Below are 27,531 nucleotides of genomic sequence, written 5' to 3'. Positions count from 1 at the left end.
GAGATATCTAGAATATACGAGATGATGATGTCTAAAGTCGGGAAGGAGGTAGTAAAACTGAGACGAGATTGGGAAGCGGAAATAGGAGCCCCGATGGAGGACGGGATGTGGGAACGAGCCCAAGGCTATCATAAGAAAGTGTCTGGGAATGCGAGATTAAAGCAGATACAACTGTACATTATGCATAGGGCGTATATGACACCCCAGAGGATATCTAGGTTTAAAAATGCAGGACGGCAAGCATGTCCTAAATGTGATGAACAGAACGCGGGTATGGTGCATATGTTTTGGTCACGCCCGGTTATTGAGCGCTTCTGGAGCAAAATGGCACAAAAACTAGCGGAGAAGGGGGTTAGGATTGTGGTGGATACAGTGTGGGCTTGTTTGCTGGGGGGTTCCCTAGACCACGGAAACTCAGGCATGTGAGTAAACTAAAGCACCTGGTATATGTGCTTGCTAAGAGGAGAATTGCTATGGGGTGGAAGACATGCCACAGACCGAGAGTAGAGGTGTGGTGGAAAGATTTGCAGAAATGGGCGTATGCAGAAACCATGGTATGGCAAGAAGCGAGCAGTGCAGGGGGGAGGAGGAGACAGAGACCCTGATGGCCTGGAAATTATTAATAGCGGAGTTGTTTGGGTCAATACAAGACCCGACAGAACCCATGGAAAGGGAGACCCTACCACAAGATGCAGGAACGGAATGTGAGACGTAATAGGCTCGGAATGGGGGGGTGGAATAAGGGAAGCAGTGATCACAATTACGCAATGTACAATTGGACTGTTGTTATATGCACTGCATGTTTGGTTTGTATTGTTCGTTTGAAGAAACTAATAAAATGTTTTTTTTTTTAAATCATTGTCTCGGGAGGATAGCTCAGGGGCAACGTGCTTGCCTTGGCAGCAAGACGACACGGAGCAACACAGGCTCGATCCCCGGGTCCGCGCTTAGAATCCTCTGGGTATTAAGTGCGTTATAAATAACCAATCATATCAATATGCATTATTTGGCAGAGTATTATGATTGGTAATGGTTTTAGAGTGGTGTTTCATCTGCTCTCAATGAAATGTTGTCATTTGTTTTATACTATCCTTTCATAACTTAAATCTTACTGTCTGGGTAGGATAAGTATCTGCGCTAAATCATTTTGAAACGTTATGCCCCCATGCGTGTGCTAGTGTGTCTTACCTGGACTCTGTTCAACCGTCCTTTGATCATGGATCCACTTTGCCTGAATGTAGTGCAGTAGTGGAGACTTTTTCTGCCTGGCACTTTCACCTCCACTTAGGGGTCTAGTCCATGGGTTACAAGGAATTGTTCTGCATGCATTTCACAAGCGTTGAGGTAGCATCGAGGAAGGGTTGCCAAGAGAAACTGGAGGAAAGTCAGGTCACTCAATCCAACATTCTAGTTGATGCCATTGTTACTGTTGAAAATGTGAACTTGTTTGTTTTAATCATTCCAATTTGTTGAGGAGCTTTTGAACTAATCATGTAAATAAATAATGGTTGGTGTGCACATTCAGTATCCGACTAACCAATGGGAGTATGAGCAGTGCGTGGATGTTTCCAGATAGCTACTTTGAACTAGCAAGTAAAACTAAGGCGTTTGAGGAGATTGTTCTGTGAATTTCTGTTTGAACTGGTTGGTAGGATTACTTTGGACAAACGGCATGTACGACCCCAGTGTTTGAGGTCAAAGAGCTGCTCAAAGTTCCGTAAGTTAGCGGCTAAGGATGCAAATCGAGGGTGGGCATCAGAAGGGAACTCTGCAGCTCTGCAGTGAAATTCACAGTGATCACCACAGTAGTCAATAATGAGCAGTCAGTGACCACTGTGCCAGTGAGTGGTAAGGGGCCGGCTCGGGAGATGGAAGAAAGCAAATTGCGGAATGTAGATTTGGCTGTGACTGGTTGTGCAATACCATGGCCTTAGGAGACGGCTTGTCTGCTTTTGCCCACTCATTCTTCTGTCAGGGTGAATCTCTTTTGGTTGGGGGGCAGGGGGAGTTCACTTTGTTGCCAAGCTAATTTCTAGAAGACTCTCCAGCTTCAAAGTCCCCATAAAGTTATCTCCACCATCTCTGCATCACACTTTAAGGCGTTTGGATGCGGGTCATAGCAGTATGCCACAGGTAATGAAGAAAACATCACTTTCCATTGCTCAAGTCATCTGTGTGAAACTACCACTTTATTTCATCAATATACTTATCCGAAGTTCAATACATTAAATCAATGAGATGTGTCAATTTCGCCTACCGCCCTCGATTTCATCTTGATTCAGCAGGACAAAGATAGTATTTTGTAGGTTAGATGAGAGATGCCCCACTTTACATTGTGCAAATGTATTGGGGTTGTTATTCCATCATCATTGTGGTCTGTGGCATGAAGCACTGTGTGGTGATGGTTTGTGTCTCTTCCATTGCAGCAAGGTCATAATTGGAATTGTGTTGTTTGTGGCAGTCCAATGCAATTCGAAGTTCTTGCCTTTTGGACGATGTTGCATGTTTAGTGGAGATTGGAGCTTGAAGCAGGGCAACAGTTTGGTGGGTATTTGCAATTTGCATTCTAATAAATCTACCAGTATTTGCAACATAACTTCATTTACAGTTATTAGTGTTCAAGGTATCCCAAGCGACAAGATGTTTGTATGCCTCCTTTCCATCCCAAGGTCTTTGGGTAGTGTATGTTGATCACAGATTTCTCAGCTGTTTGCTTCAGTGTGTGCTACTGGAATCCTCAAAACCTGGCCCTCACTTGGCTAGTCTCGGAGATCTGATTATGGATCGGAATACCTGTGAGGGTTTGTTAGCATCTTGACCTTTATCTCCAGTCTCACCCTGGACCGTCCAGCTTCCACCAGGTATATTACAGAGACAGAACAGCAGTTTCCGGGACAGCAGGCCAATATGTTTATGTCAAGATGGTCAAGAGTTCTTGAGTCTGAAAACACTTGTAAAATCAAAATATTAAATTCTCTCAGTTGCATAAAATAGCATCCTGAAAATCTTGTAATTGCAAAAACAATGGACCTAAGCTCTAACCGCAGACTCCTCCTAATGATGTAAATATAAATCAATCACAGTCATATCTTTTATAGTTCACCTTTGTTAGAGTTGTGGCGCCAGTGTCCTTAAAGAAATCTTGTGAATTTGCTAGTACAGATTATCAAGGAAATTGACCAGAAATATATTGCAGTAGTTGCAGGATCGACTGGAAAAGATCTGTTTGACTGTAGGCTGTGAATCATAGATTTGAAACCAGAAGGACACACTCAGCAATGGTGTTAATGGTTGGCACTATGTACATGATAACTATAGCAGCTCACACCAACAACTACTACCATTGCCATTATTATTCTTATTCTCAATTTCAGAACTATTTCTATCCCTTCTCACAGCAATGGGATTCCACAGGCATGTTTAAGACAGCACCTTAAAGTGAGCTTAGATTCCCATAGTCTTCTGGGTTTTCTACAGTCAAGATTTTAACTTGTATCTTGACATACGCCCGCTTTGACTGTCCTTGATTCAGACACGCTTCTACACAAATGAGGGTCAGTAGCATCAGATCAAAGCATGAAGCCCCTTACAAAATTCCTATCCTATGCATATGGTCCTATAGAATGAACCTTGGCTAATTGCCTCTGCCTCCTGCAAGCCAGCCTGTGGGGTGTTACTGGTGCTCCCACTCACTCATATACAGTTTAAGGCCATCTGAAAACCCTCTTTCAAACGGCAACAACATAATAATTTGAGTAGTTGCTACTGTAACAAGATCCCAACAAAGCAGGGGGACGACCCTGAACCAAGGACTCAAATTTCACATCAGTAACCCCCCCCTCATACAGTTTAAATGAGTTTCGCTTATCCCAACACCCCCAGTAAACATCTATGGAGTCTCATGCATTATCCGTCAAAGGCCTCACATACATCAAGAATTCGGACTCTCGCTCCTTTCAACATTACTGATCCAATAAACGTCAACATGGTCTCACTCATTCCTGCACCAAGTGTCTTTTGTGCTCCAATAGACTTGTATTCATCTACAGATCACTCACCAATTACATTTCAAAGGATCTCAGTCTTTTCTATAAGAATGAACCTCACACAGCTGCTAATTATTTTTTTGTAGTTTATTGAATATGGGCACAGACATTTTCTGGTGAAGTCGCGGTTGCAGGGTCGGAGTGGCGTCCACTCGTCACTTCTGAAGCTTTAAGGGTATATTTTGGGCTTGTACATGCAGATGAATGGCAATCGGATGTTGCAGTTCGTGTCTCCCAGTAGGCCCAGTCCTGCAAGGAATAGAAGAAGCAGATCTCCTGAGCACTCTGGTGCATCAATGTGACGGGTCAATTTGCACTATCTTTTTATATAACAAAAAGGCCCACAACCAATGTAGGGAGTCAATGAACCCAGACACAAAATGGGACCTCCACCAGCGGTAGGAGCATGATCAGACTGACGCCCAAAGTAGGGTATTAATTGGACAGACAACCAAGGTAGGAGTTAGTGCAACCCAAAGCCAACGTACGAGATCCAGGAGAACTACAGAAAGATAGGGATTTAATGTGACCACACACAAAATAGGGCATTAAAGGGACACACACTCAAGGCATGGAATCCATGAGAACCACACCCAAAATAAGTAAGGATTGACACTCAGGTATGACCATTTCCAGGAGTCAATGGGACCCACAGAAAAGGCATTGAAACACTTGGACCCAAAAGTGGATTATAGAACAAATGTGTCCCGCATCCAAAGTATACAGTAAGCGGGACCTATATTGAAAGTAGGGAATAAATGGAACTCACACTCGAGTTAGGGAACCCGCAGAGTGAATACAGAGCCAATTTGGAGAACAAACAGGACCCACACCCAAGGTAGGCAATCCGTGGCACCTGCCCCTTAGTGGAATATTTTAGGCTTACACATGCAGAAAGGTAGGAAATCACTGGAACACACACCCAAGTTGGGGTTATAATGTGCCCCACAGTAAAGGTAGGTATGTGGACCCCAGTTGGAGAATCTCAGAAACTACAGGCAAGGACCCAAAGTTATAGTATCTCAGGAACCACAGGTCATTTGAAGGGGCATTCTTCTTTGGGAAGTAAACCTCAAGAGGTGGGAAGGAGCGATATCAGGCAAAGTGGCCACCAGTCAGTGGCACATAAAAATGTAAGAGGAGAAGCCCATTGCCCAATTAATATGGAGGCTAAATTCCCACCTCACTCCAGGTTACAGAAAAAGATTGGAGCAGCCAGGCTGGGCTGATCTTCGCCCCAGAGAAAGGGTGGTGTTGCAAGACTTTACACAAAGTTGTATTCCCAAGACCCCACAAGCCTTAGAGAGGTCTCACACGGGAGAGGGTGGACTGGAAAAATCTTTAGGAGTTGTGCGGTTTATGAGAGTGGGGAATCAGCCATGGACAAGCTGAACATAGAGGCTGAATTCTTCTCTCAACCGAGGTTAGGAAGAGTTCCCACCAGGGTAGGGTTGGGTTAGGCCAGGCTCAGTTAGGTTGGGCTCTACCAGCGGGCAAGGGAGTGGGCGAGAAGCCAGGGACTGAATGGCAAAGGAGAAAAACTATTCCTCTCATCCCATGATAAAGAGGTTCCACCAGGAATGGATTCGTTTGGGGTGTTCTGGGCTTCACTAATGAAATGGAATGTGAGAGGGGAGGAAAAGGCCAAGAATGATTGAAATGCAGGCTCAATCGTCCAGGGAATGAGTCGTCAAGCGCAGGGATGGCCTTTGTATGTCGAGATGCAGTTGGTTGATATCATCCTTACCAAGAAATCCAAGGCTCTTGCACTTTGTGATCCCCAGAAATCCAGACAGGTTTATCCATAAGTTGCCACCCTAAAATAAAACCCAGAAAAGCATGATGCATTGCAGTACTGTTATCCAGAACCTACAAACCGAAAATGAAACCCAAGAAAACAGGATCATCATCCAGAATGTGGCATCCCAAAACAAAACCCAGAAAAACATTATACGCCCTGGTGTCATCTATCCTTAACTAATACAAAACCCAGAAAACTTTGATGTAGAGTTTTAAAAGAAAGATGTATCATATTATGACAGGTTTAACCAGCTGTGGTTGATTTACAGCTGGTTCTTGAATACTATGGGAGTCATTACGAGTATATAGGTAGCCATGGTGCTATTAGCGCCATGGTTACTCCCATACCGCATACCGGGTCCGGGTTCCCTGAATGGGGAAATACCGGGCCATTCCAACCTTGGAGGACCCAGTATTTCCCCATTCTGGGAACCAATCCCCATTGCCATTCGAGCCCCCATAGGGCTCAATGGGAATGGGGAGGGAGCTAACAACGGGCCTGTTAATAACGGGCCCTTTGTTAGCTCCCTGGTCCTTTAGCGGCTCCCACTAAGGGCCCCTGGTAAAACCAGCCTCCCTTAGCGGGACCCGCTAAAGGACCTCGTAATGCAGCATTAAGGGGTTAACGGCACCGGCACCGTTAACCCCTTACCGCCAACCTCGGAATGAGGCCCTATATCTCAGGCAGAAACCAGGCATCAAAGCTATGACAGTAAAAGAAGAGTTAATTTCAAACATGGTATTAAGCCCCATTAGAGAGACCACGAAATCAAAACTACCACATTGCTTTAATCCCTAATTGGAGATTTCATACCCCATTTTGCAGTGCAACCTGGGAAATATAAAATGTCATAATTCTTGAGGGATACTTAAAACAAATGATACCTTCTGATGACAGTGACTGAGTCTTAAAGTATAAGCACTTGTCTGAACCTATTAAATAAATTGATTGATATCTACACAAAAAGCTTTGACTTTAGTGTGGTTTTAATTAGTGTTTCCAAGTGGTCAGCCGACACGTGTTTCGACCCCTCAGGGTCCTTATCAAGGCTAGGTTTGAATTGTTAAATCTGTTAAATTCACGTCCTGTTGGCTCATGAGTTTGAAGTGTCCTTCATACCTGGTTGGGCTGCGATGCTGATTAAACGCTCGAAAGCTCGAGCAGCAGCATTCAAGCTTTTAATCAGCATCACAGCCCAACCAGGCATGAAGGACACTTCAGGCTCATGATCCAACACGACGTGGATTTAACAATTCAAACCTAGTCTGGATAAGGACCCTGATGGGTCGAAACACGTGTCGGCTGACCACTTGTAAACACTAACTAAAACCACACTAAAGTCAAAACATTTTGTGTAGATATCATTCAATTTATTTTATAGCGCAAGGTATCTGGGTTCAGACAAGTTCCGTTCCCAATGAGGTGAGGGCACCACCTCTACTCACCCGTTACCATGCTGCTAGACACAAGCAACCAACTCTTATCAATAGTATAAAGCAAACATGGTGAAGCGCAATTGGAGTCCAAAACCTAGTGCCCATCTTGTACGTTAAAGTATAAGCCTGTACTCAACCTGTGACAGTTAAGCATGATTAGTCCCAGCCGCTCCGTTATTATCCAGTGGTCTCCATCCATTGGTGATTGGTCTCAGGTCCTTTGCTTACTGCCCTGTGGTTCGCAACCACTAGTGATGGGTCCTGGAACCCTTTGCTAGTCAGTCACTAACATGTGTGGGGGTTTGACTGTCCCCACACTTCTTTCTTGGCTCTCCTTCTTCTAGATTCTGGCAATCTGCGTCTCGTCCATGACCCCGGGGAGACCCCTTTGATCGGAGTCTCAGTACACTGCACATTGGACCTGGAAAGGGGGGAGGGGTTGTTGTTAGGGGTAGGTGCAATGGAAGTGATGATCCCCAAAGCTTCCACTAAATGGATGACCACCTAGATTTCCCTTGCCAGTTGAGTCAGGGTACATTATCCACCTCTATGTCTTGGGGTTTTTATTATACTTCCCCACACCCTGACATTGTCTACCTCCTTGACCAGTTCAACAGCCTCATCCCTAAAAGGGCATTGTCTGATTCTCATGTCCTCTCCTCTCGGCTATACTACTCTTTCACCTTTTTCTGAACACCTTCTTTGCTACCTCCCCTCCTCCTTAACTCACTCCTTTCAGGCGTGCTGCTTGCCTGTACCTTCTCCTTATCTCTTCCAACCTCTTCTCTGTTATTCCTCTTCTCCTCTGACTTCTCTTGCTCTACATATGTCTAATTGTCCATCCCCCTTTTGACTGTTTTATTCACCTGCCTCCATGATGTTTTCCACCTTCTTTCTCCTAGTGCCACACCCATACCTCTCTTTATTAAACCCCTCCGCTCTCCTACATGCACCTCCTCCACCCACTTCCTGGATGAACTCCTCTTCTCCCCTCTTAATGTATCCTCCAATCACCTCCTTGCTTCATGCCTCTTCTCCCATTTGATGTTGCATTATACTTTCCCTACACTTCTTCTTTCTTTTTCCTCTTTCTGAAGTTCTCGACGAGCCACCGACCTATGCCTAGAATTCCTTCACCATGCTCTTATCTCGCTCGTTGTTCTTATTCCCACTCCTCTTGTCTTTCCTTCTGGCCACTTGTCTCCGGTCTACGTTCTTCTGCTCCACCTCCTCGTCGCGCCCCATCCACCACCAAATGTCATCTAAACTTTGTCTCCTTCCAAAGCCGCCCACACTCCCCTCACGACACTCCCAGGTTACTCTGAGGTTTGGTCTCTCCCTCAGGACCGTCCGTCCCTGACATTTTTCAGATGTGCATCATAATGCCTTGAATCTGAATGGGGCAAATGTGTTGAATCGCAGCCCCTCCCCGGCTGTCGGACCTGCTCCTAACATTGCAAAAGTGCAGACCGAACCCTGATCTAGGCCAGCACCATCCTGCTGTCCCACTTGTCCCCTGACTGAAACGGGATTACTCGCTCAGAGTGGGACTGTTCTTGTCTGCATTCACCAGCACTCTGAGATGACTAGACATCACTGGAGAGAGAGAATTTCCTGGTACGCAGTAATCCACATACGGTGTATAACTGCAGGGCGTATATATGCCATAGCGTACCTAGGGTTTCCAGGATTCAAGCATTCTACTTATAGTAACCACCTGGTTTTCCATTGAAAAAGGCCTCATAGGTGGCATATTGAATGTCATGCTATTTTGGGGTGGGGATCCTGCTCAACCTAGGGGCCTTTTTAAAGGGGTTAGAGCCATGCTGAGGACAAAGGGAACAAGTCCCTTCCAGACATGCATGGTGTGGTGCGGTGGGGTAGTGGATCCTCCCTTCCCTACCCCCGGGCCCTACATCATGTAGTAGGCAATGACACCCAGCCCCCATGGTCAACACACCCAGCACCCTAAGAGTCAGGCAGGAGACTTTGCACAACACCACTGCTGGTTGACATAGGGCCATTAGTTAACACCTTGTGCACTTCACCCTCTGATCACTGTTCCCACACTATGTGGCAATGGATTGACAGTCGTCTGCTGTGCCAAAGTTGGTGCCCTTTAGGGACTGATCCCATGTTCTCTCATTAGTGCCCCATGCTCAGTACCACTCAGTACCACTACACCGTTTTTGATCCCAAGTGTTATGTTTCTTTCTTGTGTGCTCTATATAATAGTGATTGACCTCAGGTTTCCATCTACTGTCCAGTGAGCGCCATTCCATGCCCTAGATGTGTATTGCCATACGGATAGACGGTTCCATGTCATTTCATCGTGGGATGTTTTTTCACGTGTTTTTTTTACTGCAAATTTTTTCTTTACATTATTTTTTGGGGGGTCCTGCCCCACAACCCCCATTCCCTTTCAGTTTTATCTATTCCCAACACCCACATCCCTATTCTAACCCCCAAAAAAACAATTTGATGGGTTTTTCTTGTTAAAAAATTCACTGTAAAAAACCCAGCGAAAAAAGTCCTGCAATGAAAGGACTTTGTACCGGATAGACTACAAGGTACGACATCCTTTTATCGCCAGTAGTTTCAATGCCTGGCATATAAACATGGAAAGAATTACGAAAATGGTAAACGGAATTTTTAGCGGGGGTGGTGTGGGGCAGATAAGTGGTTGGGGGGTCGGGAATAGGTATAAATAGGTGGGGGGAGGGTTTGGGGGAACTCCATATTTCTTTCCCATGGGCTCATGCCATTTTGAATGCACTGGAATTCCTATTTTGCACCCTAGGAGGTCCATGTCACAGGGTCTGAGACCAGGTCCTCTAGTTTTTATCCTGTGAGCTCCTTGTCTTAGACAACCTACGCAGCCACCTTAGTTGTTGTTTTCATAAGGTCAGTGACATAGATACTGATGCTAAGACCTCTGGCTACGATACCATGGGTATTAAACCATAGGCATTTACTCCGGGATGCAGAGCGAGGTGTACCATCTCTTATGGATGTACCATCGGAGCCCTAGATGCTTGCCCAATGGCTTGCCTGCCATGGACACAGTGCCAGGGCCCACTAGTGTTGCCCAGGGTCTCCAGGACAATAGTCATATATGGCAAAGGCCTTGGCCACTGTCCCATGAGGGGCACAGTGTAAAGGAGCACAAGGTTATTATGCAAGGGCATGTACTTGCCTTCTTGTCAGACGCTGCTGTCCAAAAGGAACCCACATTCTTGTCAATGGATTTGGCCAATGTCATCAGGAAGGCATTGTGTTCGTCGTCCAGGATGCTGGTGAGATGTGCCCGCTTGAACATATTTTTGCAGTATTTCTTCAGGGGAAGGAAAGCAAAAAAGTCAAACTCACTCAGTGTAGCTCCAACATATTTCTGACAGAGTGACACTGAGCAGAGAGAAAGGGCTCAAACGAAATCTCTACAACAAACCATTGCCAAAATGAGATGATGGAGGTGAGCTCACTAAAGGGCAGCCAATCAAATCTATGAAAGGAAGTACTGAAAAGGGTTCAGCTCTGGTAAATGCTCTCTGGTAATCTTCAAATTAACACATACATTCAAAAGTACACACATTCCTAGAGAGATCATGCCGCATTTGCAAAGATTATCACTGGAGCAAGCTGGGAAGCGTGCAACGCATCTTCAAGATGCACTTGAGCGAATCTTAGTGAATTCCATTTGCACATGAGCACCTCATGGATGCTCTCGGAATCTCCTAACTGGCTACTGAGCAAATCGGACCCATGTACTGGGGGCACTGCAGCCTCTTAGCCATAGACAGAGACCTTAAAGGCATGGTCTAGTAAAATTTGTTATTGTCCCTACGGGTCGGCCATGTTTTTTTAAGCCTAAGTGGCTCGATTGTAGAAAACTATCCTATGGACCTTACCCGAGTTTTCGTCCATTAAACGCACGCGAAAACAAGCACCAGGGAGCCGCCATTTTCCGATAATCCTATCTTTTCCCCCATCGCCCTGGCTGACCTGCTTTTGCGGCACTAAATCAATTCCCCCGCCCCTGAGCCTGACATTATCAAAACATTCATATACCCCGCCTCTCTCCGTGACGTTACTGTGCTGCGTAGGCAAACGCGCCCAGTCGTCTTCTGCGCGACTCCACACAGAACCCGGAAACCAACACAGATCAACTCACAACACAGCACGCCACAATTCGGAATATGAAACTGTACTTTAAAATGAAACAGCAACACGATCGATTTGGTAAAGTACATTTATTTGACATTCAATGTTTAGAGAATATTCAGCAATTGCCATATGAACTCCGGAAGCCATTTATTTTCTTTTATCTGTATCCGCAATAACTGTTCCGTTTCATCTTGAGTCACGCGCTGTTCCTTTATGGTACACAGGGTGTTCATTTTCGTGAAAAGAATCACTTTGGAAGCACAGTGAACCGCAAGGCTGTTCCATCAACTAGGCACTAGTCCAGCCTAAAGGTTGATATGTTGCTTCTAGCCACTAGTACAGCGTAAGGGCATGTGGGCCCTTGGCGATCGTCCCATAATATGGTGATCATGCTCCAGTTGTTGACACGAAGCTGCAGGTGTCTGCTGAAGAATCCATCCGCCGGTGTCTCAAACAGATGGCAGTGGCAGAATGGGATCAAATACCTGTTATGAAAACAAAACAATTATAATTAGTCTCGCTAGCCGAACTTCATGAATATTACTCATTTTATTTATTACGGCCGATCAGAAACTATTTGCTTGCAAGGATAGTTCAATGGAGTATGTTCGTCTCTAAAATCAATGCGAAAAGTAACGAGATAAATCGAGGCAAACACACAATGATAAACGACAGTTAGTCTACATGCGTGAGGAATGATATGATATATGATATGGCATTTGTAACGCGCCTATACTCAAGTGTTTCTAGGCGTGACGAGGCAGGTGGGGAACAAGGGCAGACAGACAACGATCCTACTAGGCCAGGTGTCTTTCTGATCGCGCATGGGGAAGGGCTGTACATGGTTAGTTGAATACAAATTAAATAATAGGGCCAGCTGGTGGCAAGTGCAAGGTAAATGTCGGGAGAAGGGGCTGAAGGATACAGAGACAGTCCCATAGTGCAGGTAGGCAGTGCAGGGAAAAGTGGCTGGGCCAAGGACCGAGATCGGTGAGACCAGTGGACCTGGATGCCCATGTGTCCCGGGAGGATAGCTCAGCGGCAGCGTGCGCGTCTTAGAAGCAAGACGACACGAAGCAACAACAGGTTCGATCCCCGGGTCCGCGCTTAGAAACCTCTGGGTGTTTAAGCGCGTTATAAATACGTAACTAAGACAAAAAAAAAAACACAATTACGCAACTAAGAAGAACAAACAATTCCTGTAACAGCGCCTCGATGCCTGCGGGTTGTGTGAGCGCTTTATAAATGTTAAATAAATAAATAAAAATGTGCCCACTACGAACACGTTTTACTTGCTTTTCCTAGCTCTTCATTCATTCATTTATTCATGCATCCATTCATTAAATCTTCATTCCGGTATAAAAGCATGTAAAGATTTACTTACATTATATTTGAAATTTCCATTGTGTCTCTTCGTAATGCAGTCTGTAAAACGGACCGTGCTCTTGACAGCGATTTTTCGTATACTGAACTAAAATGAAACTCGGTCTAGTTTCTGAATTTTCTGCCTTATCGTCTCTTACGTTATTGCACACTCCCTTCAAATGTAGTTCTTTCGGCATGGTCCCTGTCTCAAGGTCAAAAAACAATAGACCCTTATACTTCCAGTGCGACTTGTGGGCCTCATCTGGGCGCTGTCCTTCACATTCTTTATTTGCAACATCACGTAGTATAGGCATCTGTGAGAACTTGAAGTTTAGAATCCGTCTATGTAGTGCGCCTCAATGTGCAAATGCGAACTGGCTTCTCTCCCAAATGCCACGGCTCGCTTGGCTGGCGCGTTCTAAGTGCCCCAATTTTGTCCCCGTTGTCTGCGAGCTTTGCAGCCCAAATTGAGACATTTAATTTTTTGCGGAAGGTCAGGGAAAGTATAAAGTACCACAGGAGTTGAGTTAAAAGTGAGATTTATTGTTTGTTTGTTTGTTTGTTTTATTATTAGCAATACGCAAGCCTCCCCTCCATTAACAGTGCGCAGCATTTACATGAGATGAGACATGAGAAAAATATATACATACACATATGTGATGTGAATAGAGAGAATTCAAAGATGACACCCAGCTTGTTCGCCACCCATGATGGTGAAGGTAGGGGTTAGGTTTACAGGTACACTGTACAATAACATTTATTTACAAAAAGACAATCGTATTGCAATTATTTAAACCAGGATTTGTACTTCACAATCAGCTGTGCTTCGGGTGGGCCTGGCACAGTCGCAATGTTCGGTGGCAATGGATCACTGCTCTGCACAGAAACATCCAAAATTCCATATCTGTGCTTCTCTAACACAGCAACAATAAGGCCTTTCACAAAGTCGAACTGCATTTCATCATAGACTGGTTTGATCACCCATTGCTTACTTCTTATTGAAAACACCTTAATGTAGCGAGGCATCCTTACTTTACCCCTAGTCCTAGATTGTTCACGTCCGACATTGCTGTTATGGGCCAAGACCGCTAGTAGAGTGCGATGATTCATGCCCCGAAAGCTAAAATGCAAGCGCTTTGGCCTGTACTTTAGGCACATATTGTGGAACACCTCCAAATCTCCTGTGTGACAGAATTCTGTCAGTCCTCTCAAATCTCTTGATAGAGTTTTGTCGAAAACAATCTTCTCAATGGCTTTGTGTGTCGGTGAAGATGGAATCCACCACTTCTTCTTCTGTGCCTCCTCTGGGGACAAAGGGCCATGTTCACATTGGTGGAAATGTTAATTTGCTGTCCAGCGGTGAACGTTGGTACAGTGGTGCATCAGTGACCGCCATTTTTCAAGTAGTATTTCCACTGACCCCTCACAAGTTTTTGAGCTCCACCAAAGATGGTTGGTGATAGAATGTGACCACTGCAAAATACTTTCAAAACCTTTTTTTTTCCCTGCAGCCGAGATTTTCTTATTGATTGATTTAGCAAGATGCCATACGTCAAACTGGTGTTTAATATGTGGGAACTGCTCTCTCATTGTCTTGGCAATTGAAACGTGTCTATCCGTGGCTATGAGGTCGATGTGCATTCCCCTTGATTGTAGATATTCCACTGATTTTATAAATCCTAGTTTCTCCATGGCCACTGACCATGTACATTGTGTTACCTGCACGACCACCGAACTCACAATTTTCTTACTATCCATGTCCTGAAAGTGGTAGGTGCAGTACTTGGCAGAAAATCCAGGGCTGTCGCACTGTCCATCGCCGGCTAGCCTGAATCGTTTGCCTTGGAATGTACTTGCTAGAGACAATTGTTAAATTTTCCAAGCATCACTAATGGCCGGAAACAGATAATCACGTTGGTATCTGTAGTACAGCGCTTTAGAAATGAAATGGAGTCCCACAAACTGAAAGAAAGCCTCTAACTTTCTAAAACTGGAGCCACTAAAAAGTGATGCAGCTGCACACAGTAGATTGCCTGCTGGCAGTTTCCCCAGCATCGGTTGTGTAGACCATGAGAACCTATGATTTAATCTACAGGCGGCATTTATTTTGACGTTACTGCCTTTTATTTGACGAGTCACATTAATCAATGGCTTCCCACATACTTTCCCTCTAATGGAATGCACACATTTCAGCATACTTATAAATTCCATCAAACTGTCGAATACAATGTATTTGCTCTCTTTCATTAGACTGTCATCCTGCGTCAACGTTGTTTCGGCCTGTGACGTTGTGGAGATTTCAACACATTGGAAAGTAATATCGCTGATATCAAGTTCTGATGTGTCTATGGATGCTGCGGCTGGTTAATTCTCTGTCATTTCGACATCTATTACTTCAACATTGATGGGAGAACACAACAATGTCGACAGGTTTTTTGGTGGCAAATTTTTGGCGGGTGTAGATTGTGTAAATTGATCTGCAACTACTTCAGAGCTATCTTCAATACATTCAATAACATCTTCTTGTGGTGGTGCGGTCGCACTGTAGCTATGGTCCAATGCAACTTTGCTGTAGTCTCCAAACACAGTTAATTCATGTTCTGGCCATTGGACATGAGCATCTCGAGCCTGAACACGCCTCGTCTCAATTAATAGTTCCTCCATAGTGCACACGGTCTGGCAAGCCACATCTCTCATTCGCTTCACTGTCTGTGTGTGTATAGTTCTGACACCCACGGGTAACTGGAGGAGAGATTGGAAAAGGGATGTTCAGTTTAAACACAAGATGGAGTGTAGTAGAATTGACTGGAAAATAACATAAAATAGTCCCCAGCACAAACATTATTTTTAAAGTTATGAACTGTTTGTAACTAACCTTTTTTTGTTTTTTTTTCTTTGCAACTTTTTTGACTCGACCTTCAACATCTGCACGCTGTAGCTCCGATTTGTTTCCGCATGTCCTCCCTTCCTCTTGCGCTGCAACAACTATATTTTCTGTATCCGCATCAGCACGGAATGAGGCTCCATCGTCTCCCTGAAACATAGTACTTTCATTACTATGTATCAAAATATTGTTAGCATAAAACACACGTGAGGACGACCACACAGGTACATCTCAATAGCCAAACACGATTTAAACATTGTGTGCAACAATCAAACGACAAGTATTCGACCAGTGATGATCTATTTCGATGGAACTGTCAGTATCCATACCTCTGGCTCTGCATGGACTGCCATGAATGGTTGTATTGGAGAGGAGGCATCCGCATCTCCCTGAAACACAGTACTTGCATTAGTATGCTTTTCAATATTGGAAACACAACACACACTTGGGGTCGACGGCACAGGTACATATAAAGAGATAACCACAAATGATGCATTGTCCAAAAGAATCAAGGAAAATCCAAATATGATCACATTTCATCGACTTATTTCAACGATTCCTTTACATCTGCATCATCTAAATGAGATGTTGTGATTGTGGTGGAAGCTCCGTCGTCTCCCTGAAACACAGTACTTGGATTAGTATGGTTTTCAATATTGGAAACATAACACACACTTGGGGTCGACGGCACAGGTACATATAAAGAGATAACCGCAAATGATGCATTGTCCAAAAGAATCAAGGAAAATCTAAATATGATCACATTTCATCGACTTATTTCTCCGATTTATTTACATCTGCATCATCTAAATTGGATGTTGTGATTGTAGTGGAAGCTTTGTCGTCTCCCTGAAACACAGCACTTGCGTTAATAGGGAAGAAAGTATAGCAAATGGAATCACGTTATATGATCACGCATGATGGAGCTGTCATTATCCATACCTCGTGCTGCTGAAGAATATCTATGGATGTTGCAAATGTAGTGCGCACTTCCGAAAGCTGTTGCGCTGATTCGTTTACACATGGTCCCGCTTCCACTTCCCCTGGAATTACTTGAATGTCAGGCTCTGCATCAAGTGCAGGGGTTAACGCTCCATCAACTGCCTGAAACATAGTACTTGCATTAGTGAGGATTACAATAGTGAAAACATAACACAAACCTGGGGTCGACAGCACAGGTACATATCAACAGCTAACCACGAATGAAACATTGTGTAGAACAATCAAACGACAAGAATTCCAGCTCTGATGATGACGCTCGATGGAGCTGTCAGTATCCATACCTCCTGCTGTTGAAGAACATCTAGAAATGTTGTAGATGTAGCGGACGCTTCAGCATCTCCCTGAAAGACAGTACTTGCATTAGTATGGATAACACTAATTATAACCGAAAACAAACAGCAAGTGGACGATAACTAAGGTGTATATCAATTGGAAAGCACTAACCAAACATTCAGTAAAATGATTACACGATAAAATAAAAATATTACTTGACATGCATAAAACAGGTCTGTAGCGGATTAGCCTAGTAAGATTACCTGATACGCGCTAGAAGTGGTTGATAACTGCGACCACGTCAAGGATGTAGAATGTTCTTGCTTCAGATTCAAGGGATAGTCAAGAAGTTGTAAAGGTAAATTAATGATTGATAATGAAATGCCAATATTAAAAATAGCCATGTAAGGCGACAGAATACTTGTAAAATGCTCAATAAAGCACAGTTCCCTGTTCCCATATATATACATTGCGTTTGTGGGTTATGAAATCGAAAAAGAATATATTGGTAAATGTCATTATTCAAAAAACTATACAATCATATCAATATCGAAATTACTACAAGGGATAGAACACCTACAATATCAATTAATCCGTTCGGATACCTACACACTACCGCAAGGCCTAAAGCTAAATCCGGACACTTGACTCACCGGTGGCGGAATGTGGACGAATAGAGTGGGAATAGCATTTTCGAGCAATTTCCGTGTCGTTCGCCGTTTATTCTTCTTTGTTACCCAAGATGTTGTGTACATGTCCAAGGAAAAGTGCCGGCTGCAGATGCGGTATCGATCACCCCTCTTGTCCTGTAAGACTTGTTGGACTCTACTTTCCAGCTCATCCAGTGGATATCCGCAATGTCTGACCCATTCTCTTATTCGATCAACAGTTTTCGGGAAAACATGCATTCTAGTACCTTCAGATTTCACATGGGTCTTCGAAGGGCAACTGCTAATCGAACAGGCAGGTATTGTTGATAAATCTGAAAAGTAAATATCGACATTATTATACAATCTTCAAGAATAAAGATTTGATACAAAAGTAAATGAATCATACAATGATCAATGCAAGGTTTGTTTTGGTCGCAGGAACTATACCAGTTCATTATGTGCGGCTTAGTATTTGCATAAATTGCAGAAATGTATAAATGATGTGACTAAAAACTGAACATGTGACTCATCCCTTGGATGTTCTGTATTGCACGAGAAGGAAACATGCTTACATCATAGACTGGACCCCCGAAGGATGCAATTCGATGACAATTGACACAGATGAAAATAAATAGATCTATTGTTAGCATAGCAATGGAAATTCAAGTCAATAGCAGTTAGACCAATGAACATAGCACTATTGGGTACTCTACTCGCAAATAGATAGAAATTTAAAAATCTGCGAAATATGACCAGGATACATGGCCTTACCTTGACCAACAAACAGTTGGATTCAGCAAGCAGAGCAGTATGTTGCGGGAGAAAAGGTGGATGGCCACAGGTAGCGCACTGATGGGTATGCTCGAAGCGGTCACAGAAGTTCACGGATAGCACGACGACGAGCAGATTAGCATAGATCTCAGTGGTTCCCAGGTAGCACGTTCAGGAGTTGACTTGTAAAGCACAAAGATGTTCTCATGAGGCATATCGAGTGGTTTTTAAAGTATTAGAAACTGGGGTGTGTTTGTGAATGAATGACGTATGTATGTCATGGTATTAGGGGGGCGGCCTGCTTCAAGGGGAGGCCTGGCTGGAGACACGGGGTCTGAGGAGGCCATGCGACCGATGGCTCCTTGGCGTGGGACACCTTTTGAAGTGTACATGCTGTTTGGCACCTTGGCCGTTTGCGCCCGTGACAGCCCCCCATGCCAGCGCTCATCCCCGGGTGCGAACCGCCTTTGATAGAGGGGGTGGGATGGATGGGCCTGGGGCGTGCAGATAAGGCACAGGAAGACTGCTGAATGGAGACACACTTATGTGGATTGCAGGGGGGCAGCCTGCTTCAAGGGGAGGCCTGGCTGGAGACACGGGGTCTGAGGAGGCCATGTGAGCGATGGCCCCTGGGCGTGGGATACCTTTTGAAATGTACATGTAGTTTGGCACCTTGGCCTTTCGCGCCCCTGACAGCCCCCCATGCCAGCGCGCATCCACCGGCGCGAACCGCCTTTCATACAGGGGGGTGGGATGGATGGGCCTGGGGCGTGCAGATAAGGCACAGGAAGACTGCTGAATGGAGACACACTTATGTGGATTGCAGGGGGGCGGCCTGCTTCAAGGGGAGGCCTGGCTGGAGACACGGGGTCTGAGGAGGCCATGTGACCGATGGCCCCTTGGCGTGGGACACCTTTTGAAGTGTACATGTAGTTTGGCACCTTGGCCTTTCGCGCCCCTGACAGCCCCCCATGCCAGCGCGCATCCACCGGCATGAACCGCCTTTATATCAATATATAGTATATCGCCTTTATATCAATGATAGTATATCGTTGCTTATCAATAACACATGCCACATACCGGAGATTCTTGTGAGCACAGACCCACACTTCAACCTGTGTATTATAGTGGTCAAGACCCTAAGGCCTGTATAATCCAATGGTAATTGTTAGTATAGATATATGTGTGACTTTTATACAGACATAACCTACTGAAAGACTTTGAACAAGTGTAATTTAGTGCATGCATTATCGAGAATATGTTATGTTAGCTTAGATAGATAGTGACCACCCTGCTTCACAGCGACCAGACCTTCACCCATTCGGAGCACAGATGTCTGACGTCCATCCTTGAATGGAGACACACATGATTCATTTAAAAAATCGAAACAAACGTTGTTAAAATATATGTGGTGTTTTATTTTGTATCTTATTTTCATGACACAAAAATACAAGACTTTAAAGATTATACAGGTCAGGTTGCAGCACAGCGAGAGAAAATCCCCTGTACTGACCGCTGTCACTCGGGAACGTTTCTCTAATGGCACGAACGGCACAGGCGGGTATCACTCTTCGAACGCGGTGTCCAAGCCTCCCGTGGAGCCACCATGTAAAGGAACGATAGGCCACTAGCCTGTACCACCTGTAAAAGGAATGAAACAAAATGTTTTTAAATGACCAAGATAAGTTTAATAAACGTTTGTTGTCAATGACAATTCTTGTAACTAATGGCATTCTGCACGGACAAATGCTATCTAGACAATGCACACTATTGAACGACTTACATGCGTTACAATGATATGTAGATGTAATTTTGGATACAGTAGAAGATCATGAAATAGGAGTGGCATGACAATCAGAGTATACTTACTCGTTACTCGGATTACGAGGACGAAGAGTTGCGCGAAGTTCGTGCATAAGCACCATCATTATTCTCAACACGGCCCGTGTGAGTCAGGCTGCCCTGAAGTCTGGCAGCTTGGTGATGCATTGCGGTTGTGGTTCGCCTTCCGAAATGTAGGCCAGGCATCCCGAGTTTTCTCGGCAGCAGCTGTTCTTGTCCTCAGTTGGCATTAACTTGCTCCGATTGCATGTGCACCAGGTGGAGACGCCGTCCATTCGACTAGGCCCAGGCTCTTCATCTGTTGATTCGTCCTGCCAACTGCCGTCCGAATCCCCATCGTTTTCGTGTGCTTCCCTTTCCAGTAGTTCCTCCTCGGTATACTCGGGCTCGTACATGTAGGGCATTATTGTAGCCATTGTGTGGTAAACAGAGTAAAATAATTTACCGAGATGGTACAGGTGTTCACACGGGCTACAAGCGGCGAAGGTAGCTGACAAGAGCACTGAAACGAGTCACAGAATACTCAAAGTAACACAGAGAGAGGAATGGAATCGAAAATCTGCTGCTGTGTCTTGTGAAACGGTCTGTTTATACTTATTGAGGAGAGAGGCGTCCTGCCATTTCCATGGCGACACGTCATTAGCTGAAGCGCAATGAATGTTGACACGAGACGTGCTTTGGCGTTGGGAAATGGGCTGTACGAGTCTGCTGATGACAGGCTCAGGGGCGGGGGAATTGATTTAGTGCCGCAAAAGCAGGTCAGCCAGGGCGATGGGGGAAAAGATAGGATTATCAGAAAATGGCGGCTCCCTGGTGCTTGTTTTCGCGTGCGTTTAATGGACGAAAACTCGGGTAAGGTCCATAGGAAAGCTTTCTAAAATCGAGCCACTTAGGCTTAAAAAAACATGGCCGACCCGTAGGAACAATAAACATTTTTACTAGACCATGCCTTTAAATGTGCACAACAGGGAAGCCCCAGGTACTCCTGCAGGACACACAATGCTAGGTCGGTCTTCTGGTTGTAATCACACAGACATTAGTCATGGTGGGTGATAGAAGGAGATGGAAGGATTAAAAGCTGTAATTCTAGAACGAGGATGATCGAGAATAGGTGAGGCAGGAATAGTAAGAGGTAAGGAGTAGAAGAGAGCTAGGGTGTCAGTACAGCAGGTGGGGTGCAGTGCGGCGGTGGGGCACAGAATGAGAAAGGGGAAAAACAGAAAGTATGCACAGGATATGGAAAGCAACATATAGAATGGCAACAAAAAAGATACAGCAAGGTGGAGAGAGAAATGAGAGGAAGACATCAAGTAAGAGGCCGAGTAAGTCGGAGGTAGGGAGAAGAGAGGAAGATGGAGATGGTGAGGGCAAAATGAAATTCATTACATGTAACACATGAAAGCCTTCTGGGTGTTAACCATTGGTGGGTCTCCATTCTTAGAATAAGAGACACAAGGGGACACAAATAGAGGAGGGTAGAAAAGAAAAGAGGCGAGGTAGAGAAACAAACAAAATAAGGAAGAAAAGATGAAGCATGGAAAAACAGGAAAAGAAAAACTCAAACAAGCATAGAGTAGAGGATAATAGATATTGAGATGAGGGACGATGGAATGGGGAGATTTCAAGACGGACAATGGAAGAAAAAGAAAAACAGAATGACAAAGAGGATGAGAAAAAGAGAGATAGAGCAAGAGAGCGATTCCTAGAATAGGAAATATGATGAAAGTGCGCAGAGAACAATCAATTAAGAGAAAAGAGGCGTTACGAGAAATGAGTATAAGGGAGAACGAAAAGTGACAAGTAGTAGGAAGATACAAAGAACGAGAATGATGGAGAGAATGAGGTAAAGAATGAGGACAGGGAGTGAAGGAGAGCCTGAGGAACAAGGAGTGAGAGGAAGGGAAGGAAGGAAGGAAGGAAGGAAGGAAGGAAGGAAGGAAGGAAGGAAGGAAGGAAGGAAGGAAGGAAGGAAGGAAGGAAGGAAGGAAGGAAGGAAGGAAGGAAGGAAGGAAGGAAGGAAGGAAGGAAGGAAGGAAGGAAGGAAGGAAGGAAGGAAGGAAGGAAGGAAGGAAGGTGTGAGAGAAAGAAAAATATGGGAGGGAATACGTTATTGAATTAAAAAGGAGAAAGGGAAACAGACATCAATAAATAGAGAAACAAAATAAGGAAAGAACGAATGGCAGGATGTGAAAGAGAAAAGGAGAGTGTGTAAGATGTTATCAGTGCTGCATAAGAGTGCAGGAAATGTGGGAGTACTGTACCTCTCCCTCCATCCAGCTCTTCTTCGCTGACACATATAGGTGGCACTGGCCCAGGTAGCTGATCCAGCCATCCCGGCATGGTCCCTGGCAGAAGAATTCCGATTTGAAAGGAGAACGATAGGGGTCGTTCACAGAATTGTTCTCCTCCTCTTTCGACTCTTCACTGCTGGAATCATGATGTTTGTGGCCTTTCACATGATGAAACAGTAATCCTACCGAATTAACAGAAAAAGGTACTCAGTGACAGGAAACCTACTCGTACATAGAAAGAGCCATCAAATAACCGGGGAGGGGGGGCGGAGGGGCACTGAACAAGCACACCCAGTGATGTCAGGTGCAAGACAAGCGGTGCCTCCGAACGGGATCACAGCAAAGTTTAGAAGTGCTGGCTCAGCATTATCCATGATTCTGATTCTACCAAGCACTTTGGAGTTTTTCCGCACAAGAATTCCAATTCATTAAACAACATATAGAGCAAAAAAAAAGTTATCAAAGCTTTTCGGATGTTTGCTTTCATGCACCCACATATTAGGAAGAAATGTAGCAACAGAATTCACCATAATCAACAACCATTATCAACAGCAAGGCATGTAATGACTAATCCACCCCTGTCCAAACCAAGCAGAGTTATCCTACCCTGCTACTGCTCCCCACATCCAGCCTCTAACCTTTAGAGTGTGAAATTCAATTCGGTATAACCATTCCACATTACAGAAGACCAATAAAGCAAAGGGGTTTCTCCCTCAACTAATGCTTTAAGTTGCCCTGAAGGAGGCCTCAATAGGAGATGTACACGGCTGGCTGAAACATGTTGAAGAGACACCTGTAAGATGTAGTTATATCATGAATTCTGAACAAATTAAAGAGCCTGGATTGTGATCCCCTCAAAGAGATTGACGGGACATATTTCCAATCGCCAGCTGACGACTTGCGTGTTTATTCACTCTTGTAACAATTCTGAATTTGTGTCCATTGCCTGTATGATGCTTTCTCTAGATGTATGCATTGTGAATATATTCACTTTCACTTTGTGTACCAATTTGCTACAATTGCAGGCATACAGAGAGAAAAAATTAACCAAAAACAAAACATTTGTATCAAACAAAACAGTTGTTTTTGATCAGTCACAACCAACAAAAAGCCTGCAAAAAGATAGATGAATAATGATCAGTGTCTGGAATTCTGCTCCCAAGGATCCTCCCAGTAAACCAAGAGGAGTCAGACACATTTCCCATGGCAGCCTGGCCTCTATTTCTAGAAACGCCTACTGTACACAGTCTATTGTATAACTACTTCTGCTTCACTGATGAGAAATGGTATCCGGGGAAGGCGAGTAAACCTGCTCAGAGTCAAAGTAAGTGACCCTTCCTCATTACCGCCATTTTCCTTTTGAGTCTGCCTCTGATGGACAGCAAACCTGACACACTCTTCAAATATATGCCCAGGGCGAGGCCAGAGCGGGAGCGCAACATGGGGTTGACATTGGAAGCCCTGCAGTGAGAACGGGCCATCTGAGAAGCAGCTGTCAGTGGACTGACAGCAGGGGCAGGGATATGCACCCAAGCCACGGGTTTAGCTAAGGTGGTGCTCAAAAGGATGGAGGCGAAAGCAGAAATGTGCAGAAAGAAGCGCTGACTAGGAACAGAACATGACATTGCCAGAGGCAGAAGAACATGGAGGTAGAAGCATGAACAACGAAGATGGAGACAGATGAGATGCCAGAGTAGAAAAGAACTAACAATGTTGTGCATGCAGCTTCAATATAAAACGTAGATGTAGTAATCGAGGGAGAGGCTGGAGTTGGCCACCACTTTGGTTGTCTCTAAGAGAAAATATCACATTTGGAGTGATCAGGAGAATTTAACTAGTTGTCTGATGCTTGGAAATGGTTTCGGTGAACTATTTCCTGGCAGGCCACAACTTGCACATAAGTTTACATCTGTTTTTATAAATAATCTATTATTGCTACATTTAAATCTAACCTCCTAGGTGTTCATTGTATTGTCTGTCCATCTGAAAGAGACAGAGAGGCTGTGGACTGGCTAGAAGGAGAGGCAAGGAAGTTGTGGAGTGGCTAGGGTGATAGGCGAGGAGAGTTGTACTAGCCAGTGGGAGAGGCGAGCAGCAAGGTTTTATATCTAACTCAAAATGTAAGTGCCGAAAATCACTGCTAGACAAGTAGAATGACTAGTACAAAGCTCACCCGCCTCCACCAGGAATTGGGCTTCACATGAAAAAATTCCTGCAACTTCAGAGGGCAGTGTGATGAACCAGGAATGACTGGGGACTTCCAGTTTTTTGTCATAAACCTTTATTCAAAATAAAAAGGGGTTTGGAAAATGCTTCACTGCCCCTATTCTAAGAGGTTATTTCCCTTCTTCAACCAAAAACTAAGAATCTGTCCAATAATAAGATGTCCAAAGCAGAACTGTCCTGTGTCCGAAATCCTATCCTTTCCCTCACATTCTAAAAGTAACTCTAGGGTGATAAGGGAATTGTCCCTGGTCTTGAAAGGTGCAAAAATGTTTGTGTTCTAAAGAAATATATAGATACTCCAACACAAATTTCCCAATGAATATACTCCAAGACAAAGTTCCTTAGAGTTTTAAGATTCCCAAGGTGACAAATCTTCCTTGAAGGTTTCCCGTCAGCAACAAAAGACTATATTAAAAACAACTTAAATGTGAATTCCAACCATGCAAGACAACTGGTGTACTCCACTGCCAGATTCATCTCCATGTTAGTTTTAACTTTATCCACAGTCTTGTTTTGGCCTGGTGTATTCCTCTGCCAGGACTTCTTTATTTGGTCTGCTTTATAGACTTGTAAACTTTGGCTATGCCTGGTATACTCTCCTGTCAGGACTTTTATTAGGATTATTTTCACCCACATGTAGACTTGGGTTTGCCTGGTATACTCTCCTGCCTCGGCTTTTAGTGAGAGTCTTTTTTTATCCACTTGTAACTGCTATGGTTTCAAAAAGTTCACGAGGTGAGGGGTAATCCTTCTCTCCCCTTGACCTCTCTCAGGCTTTGCTTCCCTTGCGTGTGAGTGCTAGACAGACTCACACTTATTATGGTTTTGAAAAGGTTCACAAGGTGAGGGGTTATCCTTCTCTCCCCTTGACCTCTCTCAGGCTTTGCTTCCCTTTCCCACACTTGTAAAACTTGTATACTTCTTATAATTATTTCCATTTATTCCTTTTCAGCAAAACCGTGTCTCATACTCTTTTACATTCCATTCACTGTCTTATAATGTTCTTCGGTAATGTTGCCGAAGCGCCCCGGTGTCCCAATCTCCCTTCTTAGAACTCATCGATTTCTTGTAGCATTCATGGGTTCTCTATGAGTAGTCGGCGAGCGGCAGTTGGGTGCTCCGCCTCCCATTTGCAGGCTCACCGGCTTCATTCGCCAGTCTCCAAGTCCTTCGCAGCACCCCTCTGGTTGCTGAGACTTTCTTGGTGCTCGGGCAGCTGAAGTGCTGCTCTCCGGTTCCGGCAACTGCCAACCAGACTTGCCTTTCTCTTCTAGTGCGGTTCCAACACAGCAAACCACTTCCTGCAGCCTCCCTCCTTCTGCCTTCGCCTAGAGCCAGTAGGCTCCACAGACTTCTCTCCAGCGGCTCAGTAGTCCCTCGGTCAGCGTCGAGCGGACACAGCTTCCCCAGGTAGCTCTCTCATTCTCCATTTAATTTCTGTTTTTTAAATATCCTGGCACTTGTCATAAGCTTGTGAACACTAGAGCGTGTTCTGCGCTTCTCAGTTTCATGGAACTTCATTGCTCCCTTCAGCCTCCTCATCTCAGTATTCTCATATGTATGAAAAGGTTGAGCCTTCCTGGGCTTTCTTTTAATATGATACTGGAAGAGGTTATTAGTAGATCTGGTAGGGAGTGGGAGGGAGCTTTTACAATAAGCCATAAAAGCTTGAGGTGTGGAAGGAATATCCCTAAAAGGGAAAGAGGGGTATGTGCCTTCGTCTAATGCCATATTGTCCCTTTGAGGGTCACCCTTCTGTCCCCGTGAGGTCCTCCCTCATATAGCCACACGGGGGGAGGCAACCTCTGGAAAAGGACTGATGACATCATCAGATTCATTACAGAAGAAAGTCAGGTTAAAACCACAAAGGAAGCAATCCAGCCAAATGCTTTTGGAGCAATTAGATTGGGCTGGGCCACCTGAAGTAAAGAGAGTCAAGATTGTTGATCCCAAGACTGTGGAAGGTAGACGGTGGAGGAGCCTTCTAGTTTGACTTATCTCCAGAGAGAGTGAGTTCCGAAGGATGGGACTGAGGGGGAACTAGAACCAAGGAAAGAGTAACCCACAGCCCAAGAACGAAGGTTATGCTAGAGAGCTTCTCATCCTTCAAACAGCTGCAGGGACGATCACCAGGCCGAGGCTCAGTACAGCCCAGAAAAGCCCAGTCGAGCCTCTGCAGGAAACAATGTGCCAGTGTTATCAGCAGGGCAATATTTAGCAAGGGGAAAGACATGTGAGATTTTCGAAGCTCAGAACTTCCTAAGTAATATTAATTGACATCTTTTGACAATGCAAGGGTGATTAGCATCACACCACATATCCAATACGCTCTTCTGTCGAGGTGAAAGTGATAGAGAAAACACAACTATGTTCAGGTAAGCACATAGTGGGCTCTCGCGCTGGACAGATGAAAGGTTTGCCATGAGAAGAGGCGTTGTAAGAGAGACAACAATGCACAGTGGTCTTTGGGACAGCCTGACACTTCTTAGGTAGTGATAAGTTTCCCTTCACATCCACGAACCTGCAATGTCATCTTGCATTGCTGCTCCGCTGGCATCAATGCCCCATCTCCGAGAACTCTGTGCCCAATTTCCAGCACCCGCCACAGCCTTTCTCTGCTCTGACCACCAGCTCCATGCACTCTCTGACTGCCGGATGCTGCCACTGCCTGCATGCACTCTCTGCGGGATGACAGGCAGAAGCCACATTATTACTGCCGATGCGGCATGGCAACTAGAAGCCAGCCTCAACGTTCCCGTCGTAATGCTTGTAGTTCCTAA

The 27,531-nt window shown here is 44.8% G+C and overlaps 2 protein-coding genes across 5 annotated transcripts in view; one reads left to right on the top strand and one right to left on the bottom strand.

Annotated features, from left to right (window-relative positions):
• Window positions 1–27,531, top strand: part of FAM216B (family with sequence similarity 216 member B) — a 515,713-nt gene that overhangs the window by 204,623 nt on the left and 283,559 nt on the right. The window lies entirely within an intron of this gene.
• LOC138513871 (lectin-like) overlaps window positions 4,119–27,531 on the bottom strand; it is a 67,187-nt gene continuing 43,774 nt past the window's right edge. The window contains exons 3-6 of the mRNA XM_069628991.1: window positions 22,496–22,707; window positions 10,480–10,617; window positions 5,794–5,863; window positions 4,119–4,295 (exon numbers count right to left, since the gene is read on the bottom strand). Coding sequence (XP_069485092.1) covers window positions 4,216–4,295; window positions 5,794–5,863; window positions 10,480–10,617; window positions 22,496–22,707 — 500 coding nt within the window. The 3' untranslated portion in view covers window positions 4,119–4,215. The remainder of the gene's footprint in view (window positions 4,296–5,793; window positions 5,864–10,479; window positions 10,618–22,495; window positions 22,708–27,531) is intronic.

This window comes from Ambystoma mexicanum, chromosome 12 (genome assembly GCF_040938575.1).
Source record: "Ambystoma mexicanum isolate Mex_15411 chromosome 12, UKY_AmexF1_1, whole genome shotgun sequence".
NCBI lineage: Eukaryota > Metazoa > Chordata > Amphibia > Caudata > Ambystomatidae > Ambystoma > Ambystoma mexicanum.
This window is presented reverse-complemented; position numbering and strand designations above follow the sequence as displayed.